This window comes from Physeter macrocephalus, chromosome 14, assembly GCF_002837175.3.
Source record: "Physeter macrocephalus isolate SW-GA chromosome 14, ASM283717v5, whole genome shotgun sequence".
In the NCBI taxonomy this organism is placed as follows: Eukaryota; Metazoa; Chordata; class Mammalia; order Artiodactyla; family Physeteridae; genus Physeter; species Physeter macrocephalus.
In genome coordinates this window covers 86,240,893-86,253,804 of record NC_041227.1, presented here as the reverse complement: position 1 = coordinate 86,253,804, position 12,912 = coordinate 86,240,893, and the positions used below count along the sequence as shown (strand labels likewise).

At 45.2% G+C, this 12,912-nt stretch overlaps 2 protein-coding genes across 6 annotated transcripts in view; one reads left to right on the top strand and one right to left on the bottom strand.

Annotated features, from left to right (window-relative positions):
• Positions 1 to 5,645, top strand: part of DNAH9 (dynein axonemal heavy chain 9) — a 304,796-nt gene extending 299,151 nt beyond the window's left edge. The window contains exon 69 of the mRNA XM_024127927.3: positions 3,413 to 5,645. Coding sequence (XP_023983695.1) covers positions 3,413 to 3,736 — 324 coding nt within the window. The 3' untranslated portion in view covers positions 3,737 to 5,645. The remainder of the gene's footprint in view (positions 1 to 3,412) is intronic.
• Positions 5,646 to 5,722: 77 nt separating this feature from the next.
• The window catches only part of ZNF18 (zinc finger protein 18), a 20,761-nt gene continuing 13,571 nt past the window's right edge, over positions 5,723 to 12,912 (bottom strand). For 4 of the 5 annotated variants that reach the window (XM_055089956.1, XM_007120326.4, XM_007120329.4 and 1 more), the window contains exons 5-7: positions 12,367 to 12,451; positions 11,617 to 11,724; positions 5,723 to 7,336 (exon numbers count right to left, since the gene is read on the bottom strand). In XM_055089956.1, the coding sequence (XP_054945931.1) occupies positions 6,570 to 7,336; positions 11,617 to 11,724; positions 12,367 to 12,451 (960 nt within the window). In that variant the 3' untranslated portion in view covers positions 5,723 to 6,569. The remainder of the gene's footprint in view (positions 7,337 to 11,616; positions 11,725 to 12,366; positions 12,452 to 12,912) is intronic. The other variant, XM_007120328.4, reaches the window with a different exon arrangement.

The window sequence follows — 12,912 nt, the reverse complement described above, 5'->3', positions numbered from 1 at the left end:
CCTAAGATCAGAAAAGATGTTTTGTCTCCGATAGGAAACTAGCAAAGAAGCACAGGTGGCTGGGATAAATGACATGAACAAAGAGGGATAACTCTAGGACAAGTTTACATTTGTTATACACATGATCTGGAAGGACTACTTAGTCAAATATCCCATTTGGCAATATTTGCACTAAACTATTCCTAGCAGTCAATACAAAGGAATGTGGGAAAACTATTAGAAGTCTAGAAGATCCTACAAGTCCGCATCAATATGCATAGAGAGCTGTACTAAGTTGAAGAGTGTCCCCTCAAAATTCATGTCCACCCAGAACCTCAAAATGTGACCTTATTTGGAAAGGGTCTTTACAAATGTAATTAGTTAAGATGAGGTCACGCTAGAATAGAGTAGGCGCTAAATCCAATGATCGGTGTCTTTATAAGAGGAGAACGCTCTGTGAAGATGGAGGCAGAGACTGGAGGGGTGCATCTACAGGCCGAGGGAGGCCAAGGGTTGCAGCAACCACCAGACACTAGGGGAAAGGCATGGGACAGGTTCTGCCTCAGAGCCTCCAGAAGGAACCAACCTTACCTACACTTTAAGACTTCTGGCCTGCAGGACTGTGAAAGAATACGTTTCTGTTGCTTTGAGCCACTGTCTTTGTGATGATTTTGTTACGGCAGCCCTAGGAAACCAGTCAAGAGCCAACAGAAAGGACGGTAAAGTGGGACAGTATTCAAGCAGCCTGAACGTTGAGAAGGAAGCCTACTTCTCTCTCTCCACCTGAAGGTTTGCACAAGACTGTCAGTGTAGATCACACGTGGACTGTATTAGGTGTAGGGTAGCCAGAGCTAGGATACTAAAGGCGCCAACATGAGAGAAGTGCAAACAAGATAAGTAGGGAAGAAGCTCAGGAGCAGGGGCACTGGCACTGTGGGGAAAGAAGGATATTGATTCCAATCAGCTCCCTCCCATTTGTTCATTACCTGGTTTCCAGATAATAAAAACAAACAAAAAATAACACCCGCCCACCAAGAGCTCTTGTTCCCAAAGTCTATATCCCAGAAAGCATTCAGCAAAAAGGGAAGGCTGGGCTTCCCTGGTGGCACAGTGGTTGAGAATCCGCCTGCCGATGCAGGGGACATGGGTTCGAGCCCCGGTCTGGGAGGATCCCACATGCCGCGGAGCGGCTGGGCCCGTGAGCCATGGCCGCTGAGCCTGCGCGTCCGGAGCCTGTGCTCCGCAACGGGAGAGGCCACAGCGGTGAGAGGCCCGCGTACCGCGATGAAGAGTGGCCTCCGCTTGCTGCAACTGGAGAAAGCCCTCGCACAGAAACGAAGACCCAACACAGTCAAAAATAAATAAATAAATAAATAAATAAATAAATAAATAAATAAATAAAAGATTACTATTAAAAAAAAAAAAGGGAAGGGTAAGGATGTCCAAAATTCCTCTCCTCCATAAAACAAGAACATTGGCAAAAAAAAAAAAAAATATATATATATATACACACACACACGTAAAGATATATATAATAGGATATATATCATATATATAAGATAATAGTATAATAAGGTATATATCAAAATCATATATAATAATTTTATACATATATATATATATATATATATATATATATACCAGAATCAAACTTGTCAGAACTCCAGAAACTAACCAAAGGCTTTTGGCATTCCGAGCAGTGTTTGTTGAAGAAAAATGACTGAAAAAAGAGCAAGCATTAAATGCAAATGGATTAAACACTACAATTAAAAGGCAGAGATTGGCAGAATGGATTAAATTTTTAAAAACCTGATCCAACTACATGCTGTGTATAAGAGACACACTTTAGATTTAAAGACACAAATAGGTTGAAAGTAAACAGATGGAAAAGACATGCCATGAAAACAGTAACCAAAGAGAGTTGGGGGACTATACTAACAGGGGACAAAATAGACTTAAAAATTGTTATTAGAGAAAAGACAGAAGAGAGAGGAATTGTAGAGACCAAAAAAAGGCATTTTACGATGATAAAAGGTCCATCCATCAAGAAGATATAACAATGACAAATATATGTGCATCTAACAAAAGAGACCCCAAAATAAAGAAGATGAAAACTGTCAGAATTGAAGGGAGAAACAGACAATTCAACCATAATAACTGACGACATTAACACCCCACTACTAATGGTGACAGCTAATGGTTATAGAGTTTCTTTCTGGGGTGATAAAAATATTCTGGAATTTAGATAGTGGTGATGCCTGTACAAGTTTATAAATATACTAAAAACCAGTGAATTGTACATTTTAAAAGAGTTGGTTTTATGGTATATGGAAAAAGAAAGGTTCTACCCCTGCTGCCACAACCGTAAACACTCAGTTGTGGGGGACAAGGGGTCCTCACTGTTTACCTTAGTTCTGTTACTTACTATGCCTCATGTCAGCCTCTACCAGAACTGAAGAGGCACATCCTTCCCGTTAAATACATTTCATGGGAATTAAAACAAATTCTGTCCACAGCGTAAGGGGCTCGGAATCACCTAGGCACAGGCAAGGAATCCACGAGTCACCCTGGATCATCATTTCCCAGAGTACGTTCAGAAAGCCCCAGCGCCACGGGAAATGAATAGGTTGCAAAAAAAGGGTCCTGTGGTCAAATAAGTTCGGGAAAGACTGGTATAAAGTCAAACTGTTTTCCTCACTGCCAGGACTTCTTGTCATCATTGTGCTAGTGTGCGCCGTAAAGCTTCGGGTCCAGGGTGTGGTAAGCACCACTTCCCAAGCTTATTTCACCAAGGCACCTTTTTGTTCCTCAGACTATTTCTCAGGACTACTAGGAAAGACTTCCCCAGACAGCACTATGGAGACATCTCAGAGAACCAGAGAGAGGCCCCAGCTGGAAAGCTACAGAACGGCCAGGTCCCTATTACATGAGTAAAGATAGAACATAGCTCCCCTCTGCTCCCAAAGAGAAAATGCTCTGGAGGGTGGAGGACAGCACACAAGGAACTGGACCAGGACATAACCAAAGCCTTAACATCTAAAGCGTTTGCCGGCAGGGACTGTGTCTTGCTCAGCTTGAAGTCCCTAGCCAGCACCTAGCATGACGTCTGGCAAATAGCTGCGTTCGGTATGCTTACGAAATGACAAAATAAAACTAAGAGAAATTCCAGCCTCAAAGAGATTAATTTGCATATGATATGCAACAGCTTTCGGAACTCTGCTTCGAGAAGATATTCAGGCTGAAAAACAGTGGGAATATGATGTCCACCCCTCCACGGCACCCCATCGTGGGTTGTCGAGAGAACTTAGTAAGGGGGTGGGCCCAGGGCAACCAGGTCTCCCCAGTCTCTCTCTCCTGGACCTTCCGACACGAGCAAGCCTGGCTGGCTGAGCTTGGGGTCTGACCTGAGATGTTCTCGTGTCCTTGCCCTCAGGCTGGGACCATCGCCGAGGGAGAGCTGAAGGAGCTGACACCCCCCATGCCGGTGTTGCGCGTCAAGGCCATCCCCGCAGAGAAGCAGGACGGCCGCAGTATCTACCCCTGTCCTGCGTACAAGACCTGTCAGCGAGGACCCACCTACGTGTGGACTTTACACCTGAAGACGAAGGAAAAACCTTCCAAGTGGGTTCTGGCCGGAGCAGCCCTGCTTCTCCGGGTGTGGCTTCTTGCAGACCCACTGAGGAGACAGAGCTGGGCTGGAGGCTGCCCAGAGGGGCCAGTGGAGAGGAGGGCAGACCACAGCCCTAGAGAAAGGTAAGAAACCGCAAGCACTCACAGTTCTGAAGAATTCCGTTGGGGAACTCGGAGAGGTCAAGGACCTAAAGTGAGGCAGAGCTAGAGGAGTGTGGACCTGGGAACTAGGGGAGAAGAGTCTCGTAACACTGACCCTTTCCTAATAAAGCGATTTGTTCGTCAACTGTGTCTGGTCCAGGCTTTGAGCGTTGCAGCGTCATAAGTTATCATGAAGAGCCCAAGAGAAACGAGCCACAGGCACTTGAGCCCTGACGTCGTTACACAGCCCTACACGCAGCGCCCTAGTTCCCAGCTAGTCCGTGGCCCAGCGGCACCGGCATTGCCCATGAAATCAGAGCCTGCATTTTAACAAGCTCCCCAGGTGATTTGTATGCACTTTATGGTTTGAGGAACGTTACTCTGGATCGGGGGCCACCGAACTTTTTCTGTTAGGGATCAGATAGTAAATATTTTGGGCTTCGCAGGGCATATTGATTCCGTTGCAACTGCTCACCTCTACCACTGTAACCCCGAAGCAGCCATAGATGATACCTAAATGAATGGGTGTGGCCACGTTCTAATAAAACTTTATTTACAAGAACAGGCAGTGGGCTAAATTTTGCTGATCACTGCTCTAGAGGATAAGGGAAGTATATATGCAATATTTATCCTTCATTAATCCACACATCCATTTAACAAGTGTTTAACATCTACTACTTGCTGAGGACAAAACTGCAAACAAGGTGGATTGTTTCCTTGTCTTTCTGTCATCCTTCAGATCATTTAAGAGGGGCCCAAGGAGAAATCTTTCACCTGAAGCTTTTTAACCTAAAAGTCTTCTAGATTTTCCTCTGTGGAACACATTTTCACTGGATGCCCAAAGAGGTCTACAGTTCTAATGAGCTGTAAAGAGCTCTATGGGGAGGCTTCTTTGTTAAGTCGTCTGGGGGGGCTTACCACTCCTTCTAGGATCATTATTCCCACGTATCCTTGGAGAGACTTATTTTTGGATTAATTACTATTTAGTACAGTGTTCTTCACCTTGAGCAGGCATCAGGATCCCCTGGAGGACTTGTTAAAACAAAGATCGCTGGCCGCCCCCTTCAGAGTTTGATTCAGTAAGTCTAGGAAACGGCCGAGGCTCCAAGCCTGGGGACTGCACTCTGAGAACTCCCGATTCAAAGCAGAAACACCCGCCCTCCTACAAACCTCTGCTGTGAGAGCACAGAATCTCATGCCGATTCCCCCATGATTCTCCTGCTTTCTGCCCTGTGGCCCCCGCATGCCCCAAAGAAGGGCCTTATTCCTCATCTTCACGCTGTAAGGGAGTTCACAAATTCCTCTGGAATCCAGGGATTCCAGCTTGTCTCTTCTCACATCAACCGGCAACGTACTTCCCATTGTTTGCCAACAACTTGCAGTTCCCTGCCTACAGTTCATCTGTTTCCATGGAGATAGCTCTGTCCTCCTCATCAGCATCATGCTTCCTGATCCTCACCGGGAACAGTACAGTGAGAGCAGGCAGAGGAGGACCAAGATGGAAGGAAAGTGGTCTCGCGGTACGAGAGCAGGACCCTCTGGGTCACGTCAGTTTTGGAGACAAGTGGTCAGGTTAGATATATGTGTTAATAAACCTCTAGATACACTATAAATTGGATCAATACTATTGATTTCTTCCTAACACGTACAGACAAAATGAGATAAGGAAGATAATTTTACAGGCCAGGACACTTTGGCAAAAATGATGGATGGCCTAAGGGGGACGCCAGGAGAAAGAGGGGCAACTTGAGGCCCCAGAGCAAGTGGGAGGTGGGCATGGAAAGAGGACACCAGAGTGCCCTGCACTGGCCAAGCTCTCACCGGGGCACCAGGCTAGCAAGTTCCCGTCACTGTTCTGCTGGCTAGTAAACTTGGTGGGTTTGTACGAGCTGATCTAGGAGCTCGACCACCACTTAGGGTCTATGAGTTCCAGTCAGCACACCGTGGATGCTGCAGACACAGACAAGACAGGGAGTGACCACCAAGTTTATTGAAAACAAGGGACGCTTGGAGTTAGCTTTGCACCTTTATGACAAAGACCACACTGAGCTCACTGGCCTCTATGCTCCCCGCCTCTGGAACAGAAGACCTGCTCTAGGACCACAGTTCTAAAGGGCGGATCTGAGGTTCTTCCCAGCAGCAGCTGCAGCTAATCCAGTTAAACCCTTCCCAGAGACCACTCCTAAAACGGGACCTCCAAGTGACACATTTTCCCCAAGGGGTCCAACAGAAGAGACGAGCTGAAAGGTGAAGACTTTTCTTTCTCCTGACGCAGAAACAAGAAAGTCAACCTGCGTGAAATCCGATCTAGAGGCTGAGATATCCTCCGTGTCTAAAACCATGCCCCAGTCTCTCCCCTCCAATCCATGAAAAAATGAGAGAACAGGGATATTTTCTAAGAGATGCAGTTTCTCCGGATGGAGCCAAGTTTGTTTTTTTTAAATAAATAAATTTATTTATTTATTTTTGGCTGTGTTGGGTCTTTGTTGCTGTGCGCGGGCTTTCTCTAGATGCGGCAAGCAGGGGCTACTCCGCATTGCGGCGCGCGGGCTTCTCACTGCGGTGGCTTCTCTTGTTGCGGAGCATGGGCTCTAGGCGCACGGGCTTCAGTAGTTGTGGCACGCGGGCTCTAGAACGCAGGCTCAGTAGTTGTGGCGCACGGGCTTAGCTGCTCCGCGGCATGTGGGATCTTCCCAGACCAGGGCTTGAACCCGTGTCCCCTGCATTGGCAGGCAGATTGTTAACCACTGCGCAACCAGGGAAGCCCGCCAAGTATTTTTAAATGGACCGGGCGACAGACATGGGCTCAGAGAGCTTGGCTATTGAAAGGGCTTCTTTCCCAAATGGGATCTTTGATGTTTGGCAAGGCTTGAGCTCCAGCTGAAACTTTTCCCACAGCGGGAGCACCTATAGGGTTTCTCTCCTGTGTGAACCCTCTGATGCCTATTAAAGTTGGATCTCTGAATAAAACTCTTCTCACAGATGGGGCACTTATAGGGCTTCTCCCCCGTGTGGATTTTCTCGTGGTGGCGCAGCCCCGAGAAGTCGCTAAAGCCCTTCCCACACGTATCACACTTGCAGGGCTTCTCGCCCGTGTGGATTCGCTGATGCTTCACGAAGTTTGAACTCCGCAGAAAGGCTTTTTTGCAGGTGGGGCACTGAAAGTACGTCTCTGCAGCGTGAGTTCTTTGGTGAAAATCCAGCTGGCAATTCCGGTAGAAGGCTTTCCCACACTCCCTGCAGGTAGGGAGTCTCTGGGCCATGGGGGCTCTCGGCTGCCGTCGCGGGGAGGCCTCTCTCTTCCCCTCCAGCCACGGCGTGGATGGCTCTCCGGGAAGAGGTGGCAGATGCTGACCCAGCTGTGTCCCGGAATTCCTCTCTCGGGGAGAGAGCTGTGCCCCTGTCCCCTCACCATGAAGGTTCTCCTGGGCCTCGGGGAGATTCTCTCCTTCTGCAAAGCATCTCGGCTCATCTTTGCTGAAGAGGCCACTCAGGGAAGTCTGAGGAGGCTCTCCTGAGGCTTGAGGGTCCTGGTCCCTGTAGTTCTCCAAGTTTAAGTTCTCTTTGTCATTCTCCCGTCTGTCCCCTGAAAGGAGAAAGAAGATGTGGGACAGCTCAATCAGTGGTATGCCCTGCTTTGCAACTCGTGTGTCAGAGAGAGGGTCATCACAAAACATTAATTCTTTTTACCAAGAGGGCATCGGTGAGTGAAGAAAAACACTGTCCAGCCTGAGCACCTGGCACTCACTTCACGTGTGTCCAGGCTGTGACTCAGCTCTGGAACCAAGGAGAACAAGTGACAGCAGAGGATGGCTCCCAGAGGCCGCAGTGGCCACCCCCGCAAAGAAGCAGCAAGTTTCTTAAGCCCAGGAAAAACAAGTCTAGTATATGAGAGTACTATTCTAAAAAAGTATTGGTTTTTATCTAATTATATATAAAAGATAAATATGATCACTAAAAACAATTTGAAAAGCATACACAAGAAAACCAAATCAACCTCAATTATACCACCCAGAGGCAACAACTATGAGTATACATTTCCTTCCAGTCTTTATCTAATTTATACATATGTATGTATGTACGCATGTATGTATGTGCTTTTTTCTGACACAACCGATATCATACTGTATAAACAGTTCTATATCTGGCTTTGCAGCCTTTAAATTGTAGATGGTGGTACTTATCAATGCCACATGCATTCTCCCTTTCACAAGTCACCCCAAAATTCATGAAATGCAACCATGTGTCATTTTACTGTGGTTGTGACGCACTGCTGTGTAAAAGTGAACCCCTCAGTCTGTGCTTGAATCCAGCATTCACTTGTGCTTCATTATGTCACATAACAGTTAAATTTTGTTTTTCTCATCATAACTTGGGTTTTTGCTTATTACTACTTAATGATGCATGTAGTAACGATTTTTATTTTGGTGGTAGAATTTATCTTCAACTTTTATAAATTACTTTACTCCTGTAGACCTAAAGAAGCTGCTTGCCTTTCTCTTTCCTATATCAGTGTCTTTCAAATTATCAGCTAGAGACCGGAATCTGCTAGAGAACCAGACCTGAACTTGGTAATTCAGAGCCTTAGAACATGTTCCTCTCAGATGGCAAAGGTACTTTCTCTTTTCTTTAAAGAAACCTTTATAAATATCATTTTAAAGAGCTGAATAATGGCCCACTGTGGAGAAGTCATAATAAACACATAAGAGGAAACATAATTTATTTAAGAGTTCTCCTACTATGGGAATCTAAGTTGTTTGTTATATTTTGCTACTATAAATAATGATGTGATAAGCCTTTTTCTTCATAAATTCTGCCCACATTTCTGATCAATATCTTAAAGGAGGTTCCTCAAAGTAGAATTACTGTGTCAACGGGCACGAATGGTATTACGGCTGTTGACACCTACCGGCAAATCGATTTCCGCAACGACTCTGCCATCCTCAGGTCTGAGAGGCCGAGCAGAGAGGAGGCGAGTGTTCAATACCTAAGCACTGACTGTGTCTCAAGTATCTGCCATTAAGGCTGGTGAAAAATGGCTTCTCATTGGTATAAATTTTAATTCTTTAGTTAATAAAGGATCAGTTTTTTCACACTTATGAGTTATTTTTCATACTCCAAGACTGCTGTCCACTTTTTTTTTCACTGGGAAAGTCACTTTTTTTCTTATCAGCTTGCATTAACTCCTTCTATATTAAGAAAAATAGACATTTATCTGTCATGTGCGTGAAAAGAGTTTTTCACCGTTTAGTTATTACTTTAATTTTGTTTGGGGTTATTTTTATGTATAGGAGTTGTAGTCTCTTTCATTTTAAATACAGTCAAGTCTATTAATCTTTTACTTAATGATTTTTTTCCGTTGCTTTTATACTTATAAAAAGCTTCCCCAGCTTGATGTGAGTCAAACATTTACCCGTTTTCTTCTCTATTATTATTTTATTTTCATATTTTATGTCTTTTTCATGTTTCCAACTTATTTTGGTATATGACATACATAAAATTTAAGCTGATTCCTCTTCCCAGAGTCTTTTCTCCTTATTTTTTTCATCCCATGGATTTGTTCTGCTTCTTCCTTCATCACATATTAAAGTCCTTTATAGACCAGCCTCTGTTCCCAGGCTCTGTCTTCTGTTCCATTGGCCTGTGCATCTATTGTTATATCAGTATCCCACTGTGGTAATGAGTTTACCTTTTTAAAATGATATACTCTTAATATTTACAGACCCAACACTGATGAAACATTCTCTTTCAAACCTTTTTACTGTTCTTGCAGTATTTTTCCTGATAACTACTTAAGAATCATTTTTCCAAATATAGTTGACCCTTGAACAACGAGGGGTTTGGGGCACCCACCGTGGTGCAGTCAAATTCCAAGTGTAACTTTATAGTCAGCCCTCAGTATCCAGGTTCTGCATCCGTGAATTCAACCAAATGCAGATCGTGTACGAATTTATTGAAAAAAATCTGAGCATAAGTGTTCCTGCACAGTTCAAACCTTTGCTATACAAGGGTCAATTGTGTGTGTGTGTGTATATATATATATATATATATATATATAAAACTTTAATCCTTTGGGAATTTGATTAGAGGTATGAGTATAAGGCTTTTTGAGGCTTACTCCCTGCTGACCTTCTTTAACTGTGAGCTGTTCTTCCATATGGTCAAACAAAATGGCGTATCCACGCTCTCCTGGGACATCCGCCCCCTGCTCTGAGTCCAGATCTGGCAGACTGCTCACTCTTGTACCTTTGCGACTGAACTAGTCCTTTCCCGTCTTGGTATTACTGTCTCGTCCCTGCACACCTGGACTCCTGCCCTCCTCCAAGGGCACCCCCTGGGGCTGTCCTACACGTGGCTGCTTCCTCAGCCTCTCTCCCCACAAATCCTCTCTCAAGAACCTACAATGGCATCTCTTTCCCTTATCAAGGCAGGCTGGCTTTATACACTCTCCACAGTCTGGTTCAAGGTAAGGTCTAATGGGACGGTGTCAGCAGGCGAGATGACGGGAAAGAAAAAAAAATAGAATGTTGCCATATGGAGATAGAGTGAGCTAGGTATCACAAATAAATCCTACCGCACGGGAGTACAGGGGCAATCCCTGTACCTGCCTCTCAATTTTGTTGTGAACTTGAAACTGCTCTAAAAATTAAAGTCTATTAAAACAAAAATCCTACTACAACAACCTCTAAAGCAGCATTTTCAAACTTCTTTTTTGTCTGCTACCCACGATAAGAAATACTTTTATATCGAAATATAGTACAGATGCACATATATAGAATAAAAATATCCTGAAACACTACCTACCCCGACATCTGGTATTTCCTGTTTGCATTCTGATATTTTCTATTCAGTATTATCATTTCATTTTTTAAAATGCTGGTTGCAATCCTATAAAATATTTTCACAACCTGCTAACTGGTCACAAAATGCGGTTTTAAAAATACTGCTCCAAAGGAATCCTTGTGAAGTAGTATTATGATAAATATATTGCTTAAAATTAAAACCGTATGTCTCATGTGATGCTTGCTCTCTCTGTGGTATTGATACATTAGCGAAGGAAACAATTAATCAGATCCTACTGGGGAGAAAGAATGGCCTGTCGTACAGTTCCCATCCTTGGTCCTTTTATTCCTCCACGGTTCTGGGATTTTTTGTAGATTGAGAGAGAGAGAGTGTGTGTGTGTGTGTGTGTGTGTGTGTGTGTGTGTGTGTGTGTGCAGGAATGTTTGACAGTTGATTTTACATAACTGCAATGTTTTTAAAAGAATGTAGAAGGCAAAGGGTGATTGCTGTTTTACAGCAGAACAAGTTCATATTTCTTCGTACCAGTCTTAAAATAATGTGATTTATATGAAGTATTTGATGTTGCTGCTGTTTAATGAGACTTAGATACATGGAGATTAGCTAGACCATATTTTTCTGTTTGTTTGTCTTCTTTATTTTGTTGAGGGTGGGTCAGTTACCATTCACCATAACCAGAGTAAGAAAAGTCTCGTTACTGTGAACCTTCTTGTTAGGAAGGATAATAGTGGCCTGTTAGATAATCTTTTTTTAATAACAGAATTCAACCCATATCTGTTTTGGTCTCAACTTTAATAACCTTGATTCTCTCTAAGAAAGAAAGCTGTCACAACAGGCAAGAGTGAGGCAACAGATCGGATGCGGGGTCTTTCTTCCATGATTAAACATATGTGTCAACAGCCCAACAGTCAGAGACGAGACCCACCTCGGTACTCACACTGGACTGACCAGATCACGGCCGGTTAGAACCAATGTAATAGAAACCAAGTACTGATATTGCCCCACCACCTCCAATATAATGACAGGAGGTCAGAAATGGCTCTGGACCAGTCGGGGATCACTCACCTATGCAGGTGGGTCTTGGGATCTTCTCGCTGCTGTGTAGGTGTGGTCCTGTCAGCTCTGTCCCAAACCCAGCTGGATCAGTCAGGTCATGCTTGGGATTGGAAATGCCTGGTACAGAGAGAGAGAATCTGTGGGCCTGGATGAATGGGGAGCACTGGGGACCAAGCCGTGTTGCCCAAAGGAGGGCCCTGAGTGCAAAGGGAGCTAGGGAAGCTCTGGAGACCGCTGAGGGTGTGCGGAGCGCCTGAGACACCAGTATTCACGGGAAACCCAGGATATATGGTGAAGGCCACAAAAAGAAGATTCCGGGAGGGAGGAGCCAGACCACCTGGCAGGCTGGTGTGAGGGTCGTGAGTGGGTCCCCACGCATGGTTGGCTGGGACTGTGGTTAGTAGAGAAGACCATGCATGGTCGGCCACCGCTGAGCCCCGTCGTAACTCAGCACCTACGAGCTATGTAACGGTGAGCAAATGACTTGATCTGATGCTCACTTTCATCACCTTAAAATGGGAATTCCATCACCCGTTTCACAGATGAGAGGAGTTACTGTACATGAGGAGCCACAACAGTGCCAGGCCCACAGAACACGTTCAATACAGGGAGCTGTCACTATAACTCAACCGTCTCCAGCCCCCCGGTTCCCAGCCATGTCGCTAAGGATTTCCTTCACCCAGAGAACATCCAGCAGTGCGGCTGTCTCTGAAGTACACGGAAGATGTCTCCTTCCATCAGGCTGGCCCATGCCCGCACCTCCTGACACCATTTTCCCATAAGTCTCCAGCATGAGATCCCAGTATCGCTCCTTTTGAGTGGAATCCAGGCGCCTCCACTGCTCCTAGAGAAAAACACAATGCCGTGAGTCCAGGGAAGGTTTCTGAACCCTCCTTCCCTGCCTGTGGGAGGCTGAGAAGAAAGGAATGGGCCTTAGGATCCTGGCCATCAGATGGTCTGAGAAAGCACGGGAGGTGCTTCAATGGGAAATCGACAGGCCCTGCCTCAGTGTTTCTTGCCGTGGTTAGAAAACATTTAGGTTTTAAGTTCCGTATTTTCTTTTAAGTTGCCTGTTTTTGCGAGCGGAGAAGAAAGAGAAGGCAGGAGCCCTTTCTCCACTTTCCTTTGGCTTAACTCTCTCAGTGCTTATCAGAGAGGTCTTTGAGCGGCAGGAGCCCGATACTCCCCATATTTCATTAAAGTCTGGAAAGTCAAGAGGGAAAGGAAAGAAATTTTAAAATGTATTTGTTGGGGCTTCCCTGGTGGCGCAGTGGTTGCGCGTCCGCCTGCCGATGCAGGGGAACC